General features: G+C 43.1%; 1 protein-coding gene and 1 pseudogene across 1 annotated transcript; both read right to left on the bottom strand.

Moving 5' to 3' along the window:
- Positions 1-709: 709 nt before the first annotated feature.
- Positions 710-1,628, bottom strand: LOC119271760 (annotated as a pseudogene).
- A 2,295-nt stretch (positions 1,629-3,923) lies between these two features.
- Positions 3,924-5,001, bottom strand: LOC119270999 (expansin-A24-like). Its single transcript, XM_037552979.1, has 3 exons — positions 4,842-5,001; positions 4,414-4,738; positions 3,924-4,318 (listed from the first exon to the last, which is right to left on the bottom strand). Exons 1-3 carry the CDS (start codon positions 4,999-5,001, stop codon positions 4,009-4,011), a joined length of 795 nt encoding a protein of 264 aa, XP_037408876.1. The 3' UTR covers positions 3,924-4,008.
- Between the last annotated feature and the right edge of the window lie 1,372 nt (positions 5,002-6,373).

The raw sequence follows: 6,373 nt of genomic DNA, 5'->3' as shown, positions 1-6,373 counted from the left end.
CTCATAGAACGATTCGATCATTTTGAGATTCTCCGAATACTTTGGTTTGTGCTTTATTATATAGAGTGTGAGCCTATTTCAAGACTTGCAGGCAGTTAGCTTCATTGGTTAGTTATAAGCTTTTCTTTTCTTTTTTTGCATATGAATAAGAACTGATACTTACAAAGTTCTTCTCTTCGAAGAGGAGGGCCAAACTAAAATCAAAGGGAAATAGGTTCAAAAATGACCTGGCCGGAGGAATTGTAAATCTATATATACTTTGCATATTCAAATGTTACTTCTTTTAAATTACCAAAGACAAGTGACCACTTTCTTTCTCCCAACCACTTCTGTTCAAATCCCTTCCTCTTGAAATAGTTGTAATAAACTATACATGTTCAAAAGGAATACATAATTTCAGTTTTCTACATGGATATTTTTCTATGCTTGTATGTTAGCGCATTACCATAAATTGCAACAGACTGACACAATCTTTTTAGAGAATGCATTATATAGGTGAATTTGTAGAATACTCAATCGACAGAATGAACTGGATCTTTCAAACACCATATGAATTACCCGGTGAATATGAACAAACTGAATTGTAAAATTAGATCAGTGCTACAAGCAGCAGACACACATTAAGCACCATAACTTGCACTTTATGCAACTAATTATTACAAATCAATCACTTGCCGTGGTAAATTAATTGTTCGGCAGACATTGCTTGCTAGAAATGCAATTTGCTAACAAGTGATTGCCCAAAGGTCCACTCCTTTGGCACAATGTCGTTCCACACAAGCGTGTGTCCATCAGTGTTGGTTAGTCTGGAGGAGAGCATCTTTCCGCTAAGGTTCGCCAACGAGTGCCAGTTAGCACCCCAATTTCGTGCCATAGGAATACAGTCTTCAGAATCATTGCTCTTTGACATCCATGTTCTTGGTCGAGCCTGCTGCAGCAACATTGCTCACAAGCACAAAATTGAAGTAATCATGACCATTGATTTTAAACCTCACGCCGCCCCGCTTCACGCACGGAACCCTGCATGTTTATGGCAGTGGCATAGCAAGAGTTAATTTTATGTGACTCCCGTGACACTGGACTAGTTTATGAACTTATAAGAGGGGGCGGCTGGGATGATGCCACCTTTAACACCGATTTTCCCCGAGGCCGGCTGGGCCATGTCAAAGTGCGGCCTTGGCGTGTTGCACCAGCCTCCATTATCATTGGGGAGGGCGTCGTTCGGTGGGCAGATGTTAGTGGCCGTCACGGTCACCGTCATGCCGGGCTTACAAAACAACGGGTCCGCGCGCTTGCGATCACATGCAATCTTGTAGCACTGCCCGCACGCGGCGCCGTCGTTGAATAGCACGGTGCTCAAAGCCACCGTGCGTGTCCCGTATCCTTGAGAGAAGAGGTTGCCATACACGCACGCGCTGCCTGCAATATATAATATACATCGCAAGGTTTAATAGACAAAAGAACAAGATGAAGCGGGCATGCACACACAAGATATATGTAGTTGTGTGACTGTTGAATGATTGCCCATTGTGTCGGAGGCGTCAGTGCCGCCGTAGAGAACGTCGCTTGCGCCTTCTGCCAGTCAAATATGGTTGTGGGGACGGCATATTTGTGGTGTCCACAGCCATGGCTTGAGGGCCAATCCAGAGATATACTGTATGTATGTACGCGCAGACACGTTCCTTGAATCATACTACGAGTGATCATGTACTTCACCTGGTCCTGAACGTCGGCGGCGCACATCGATCGGTGGCATCTGAGGACCAGGTCGTGAAGAAACCTTGACTTGTCAGTAAGGTACATCCATGCATAGAATCTTTGAATCCGTCCATTTTAATTTATGGTTGTCAAGAAATATTCAGTTTGATGGATTGTTATCGATGCTAAACCAGGTAATGTTCAAGAATTTTTAAGATATCTGTACATTTGAAAAATGTGCAAGGATTTAAAGAGATGCTCTGAAGATAAAAAAATGTGCATGTATTACAAAAATTTTGTTTGAATTTTTCTAAAAAAACTCAGAATTTAAGAAATGTTAATGCATTTTAAAAAAACTAATAAATATTTCAAAGTCAAAAGGAATTAATAAACTATGTGCATAAATGTTTAAAAAGTATAACAAGGAATTTCAAAGAACCAATGGAAGGCACCGCTCGATTGATTGCATGCTACTTAGTGTTAAGAATACGGTTTTGCTAAAGCACATCGGCATGTGCCCTAATTATTGCTCATCTAAGTCATATATCGTTGATTTTACTTGGAGATTCGTGAATGTATTTTTTTCTTTCCTTTTTTCTGTTCATATTTGATTGAGTCATTTAGATGTGCAATAACTAGGGCACATCTAGATATGCCCTAGACAGACCCGAATATGTACAAATTAATGTTGGCAAATGGGTCCTGTTTAGAGTCAGCTTTGTGCATGAAAAAACAGGAAGAGAGAAGTAATCATGATTCAGATAAATTAGCCAAGTATGCTCTAGAACTTAGTGTTGGCAGCCATGTTCGGCTTGATTGATATGTAAGTTGTCCTATGAACATCGCAGTTAATGTATAAAACTCACAAGAGTTTTCCCTCACCAAAAAGTAGACTCTTGTGTTGGACATCCTTCATTCGGTAGCTATATATCCTTATGGAGAGAGGGGGACAATGAAGATCAATGGGAGGGAAATTAGTGGGAAAGAGAACACGCCAGTCTCTGACAAAACAACCTGTAAGTCTAGTATAACAGCTCTGTTGTCCTCAGCTCTTGGAACATTTTTCGCCCATCTTCCATATTCAGGAGAGAACTGTACTGAGAATGGCTCATTAACCACGTTTGACGCGTCTAGTGCCACTGATCCTCATGTAGGTTGAGGTCGAGCCGTCGACGTCCAACGCCGAATTCCCAAGTACACCTTTTGGTCGTGTGGGTGGCAAGGGGTGTAGCGGCGCATGGTTCGGGCTAGCGCTCTGCTTTGGTAGTGTCGTCGTTCAGAACTGGATCTGGAGCTTGTGCCTGTCGCGGTGGTCCTTTCTAACGCGTGGTGTCACCAGTAAGCTGCGGGTGAAAGCTCATTGCTTTGGTGCCGACGGTGGTGATGCCCGCGGGTGCCACTCTCCTCTTGAGGACGGCGTTGTGGTTCTGCTCTCCCTGTCACGATTCCGGGTGAAGACCCTCGTCCGTCTCATACTCAGCAGCTCGTGGAGCTTCGGTCTCCTAGGGTGTTGTGGTGTTGTATGCTGGCCTACCGGTGTTATTTTTCAGCAACGTAGTCACGTGCCTTTATGTTATCTAGTTATCTCAGAATCTGCTTTGTAAGGGGCCACCCCACTACCTTGTGTTGTTTGGCCATGTACTTTGGTTTTGTTTTTTCTATAAAGTGGGGTGTGAGCCTCTTTCGAGAGTAGTAGGCAATTAGCTCGATCGGTCTATTATATAAACTGATTTTTTTCTGCATATGATACTGACAAAGTTCTTCTGTTGGAAATAGAGGGTTGGATTAGAATTATAATCAAATAGGTTCAAAACAGGAGATGACAGGAGGACTTTTACATCAATACTTTGCATATTCAACTTTTACTTCTCTTAAACTGTCCAAGATAAGCAACCACTTTCTCTCTCCTCATGACTTCTGTTCCAATCTATTCCCCTTGAAATAGTTATATAGTGCATCAAAGATCTATATATACATTCAAAAGGAATACATAATTTCTGTTTTCTGCATGGATATTTTATATGCTTATATGTTAGCGTTTTACCATACATAGGAACAGAATGAAAGAATCTATTTACATAATGCATCATATAAGTGAATTTAAAGAATACGCAATCGATCTAATGAACTGGAACTTGTATATATACACCATAGGAATTGCACCGTGAGTATGAACAAATTGAATGGTAAAATTAGATCAGTGCTACAGTCAGCACAAACATTAAGCGCCATAACTTGCATTTTATGCAACATAATTATTACAAATCCATCACTTGCCCTGGTAAATAATTGGTCGACAGACATTGCTCGCTAGAATTGCAATTTGCTAACAAATGATTGCCCAAAGGTCCATCCCTTTGGCACAACGTTATTGAACACAAGCGTATGTCCATCTGTGTTGGTTAGTCTGAAGGAGAGCATCTTTCCGGTGAGGTTCGCCAGCGAGTGCCAGTTAACACCCCAATTGCGTGCTATTGGCATCCAGTCTTCAGAGTGCGAGCTCTTGACATCCATGGATTTGATCGAGCCTGCTGCAGCAACATTGCTCACAAGCACAAGATTGAAGTAATCGTGACCATTGATTCTGAACCTCACACCACCCCGCTTCACGCACGGAACTCTGCATGTGTATGGCAGTGGTATAGAAAAAGTTAATGTCATGTGCCTCCGGTGACTCTAGACTAATTTTTAAACTAATAAGAAGCGCATATATACCTTTGGTACATGACGGGGATGATGCCACCTTTATAAACACCAATCTTCTCCCAGGCCGGCTGGGCCATGTCGAAGTGCGGCCTTGGCGTGTTGCACCAGCCGCCGTTGTCATTGGGGAGGGCATCGTTGGGCGGGCAAAAGTTCGTGGCCGTGACGGTGACCGTCACACCAGGCTTGCAAAACAATGGGTCCGCGCGCTTGCGGTCGCATGCTATCTTGTAGCACTGCCCGCACGCGGCGCCGTCATTGAACAACACGGTGCTCAGAGCCACCGTACGCGTCCTGTAACCTTCAGCGAAGAGGTTGCCGTACCCGCATGCGCCACCTGCAATATATAATACACATTGCAACTGTTAATAGACAGAAGAAAAAGATGAAGCAGGCATGCACGCACTAGATAGATATAGTGGCGTGACTTGACTGATTACCCATTGTGTCAGAGGCATCAGCACCACCATAGAACGTTGCATGCGCCTTCTGCCAGACGAACGGTTGCGGGGATGGCGCAGTTGCGGTGTCCGCAGCCGCAGACAGCAGCAAACTGCCGACCGCCAGCAGCACCACTGCAACAACTCGAGCTCGAGCCATATCTATGGTTGCCCTCGAAACTTCACAACTTATGATATATGTAGCTGATCCGAAAACTGGAGCGCGCAAGCTGATGAGTACGGTCTATATTGATTTGTCGCTGATGGTTGTGTGGTGATGTGGTGCTCATAATCTCACGATCGTTTGTTTATATAGTCTTGACATGCGGTTGATTCTTTCGTACGTTGCAAGGCCACCCTGATTGGTGAATGAAGCAGCTAGCGTGCAAATGTGCCTGGCCGTGCAGCCGTGCCATGGCTTGAGGGCCTATATTTACGTATGCGCAGACACATTCCTTGAATCATACTACGAGTAATCGTGTGCTGCACCTGGTCCTTAACGTCGGCGCGGCTGCGGTATCTGATGATTAGGTCGTGAAGAAACCTTGAGTTGTCAGTAAGGTACATCCATATGCATAGATCCTTTGAATCCATCCATTTTTAATGTATGGTCGACAAGAAATTGAATATTCATCGGTTTGTTCATGTGGATCGTAAATTCGTAATGGATGCCAAACCAGGCAACGTTCAAGAATTTGTAAAATATCGGTAAAATCAGAAAATGTGCACAGATTTAAAGAGATGTTCTCAAGATTTAAAATGTACATGTATTACAAAAAATGTTGTCGGATTTTATTTTTAAATCTTGGATATTAAAAAATGTCCGTGATTTAAAAAAATCATAAATATTTAAAATGTAAAAAGGAACTAAAAAACTATGTGCATAATATTTTGAAAAGTACAAAGGAATTTGAAAAAACCGATGGAAGGCACCGCTCGCTTGATTGTATGCTACTTAATGTTAAGAATAATCTTAATTAGTGTTTGCAAATTATTCCGCTTTAGAGTCAGCTTTCTGCATTAAAGAACAGGAGATACCCATGCGATTTCAGTATTATATTGGAGATCACAGAGCAAGCTAAAGTGTAATTTACCTTTGTGCATGAAGAGAGGAGAAGTAATCATGATTCTGTTAGATTAGCTTCTTTTTTTTGAGCGAGTTAGATTAGCTAAATATGCTCTAGAACTTAGTATTGTAAGCTATCCTATGACACTAGTAGAAAAAGGGTCAAATGTGAAGCACATTAGTGCCGGTTTGAATTTGAGCCGGTACTAATGTGTCCATTAGTGCCGGTTCCAACGGCTAGCCGGGCCGCTCTCATTAGTACCGGTTCGCGGCGAACCTTTAGCACCGGTTCGTGCCACGAACCGGTACTAATGAGAGTGATGGCAGGATGTTGTCAGTCTGGGGCCCCTCCAGCACCTTTAGTACCGGTTCGTGTCACGAACCGGTACTAAAGGTCGTCCTACATAAACCCTTCGTCCACCCGAGCTCGCTCTGTTCTTCCCCTTTCCCCTCCCTCTCTGTTCTT

Source organism: Triticum dicoccoides, chromosome 3A (genome assembly GCF_002162155.2).
Source record: "Triticum dicoccoides isolate Atlit2015 ecotype Zavitan chromosome 3A, WEW_v2.0, whole genome shotgun sequence".
Taxonomy (NCBI): domain Eukaryota; kingdom Viridiplantae; phylum Streptophyta; class Magnoliopsida; order Poales; family Poaceae; genus Triticum; species Triticum dicoccoides.
Note: the sequence above shows the minus strand (reverse complement) of the source record. Positions and strands in the feature narration are given on the sequence as shown.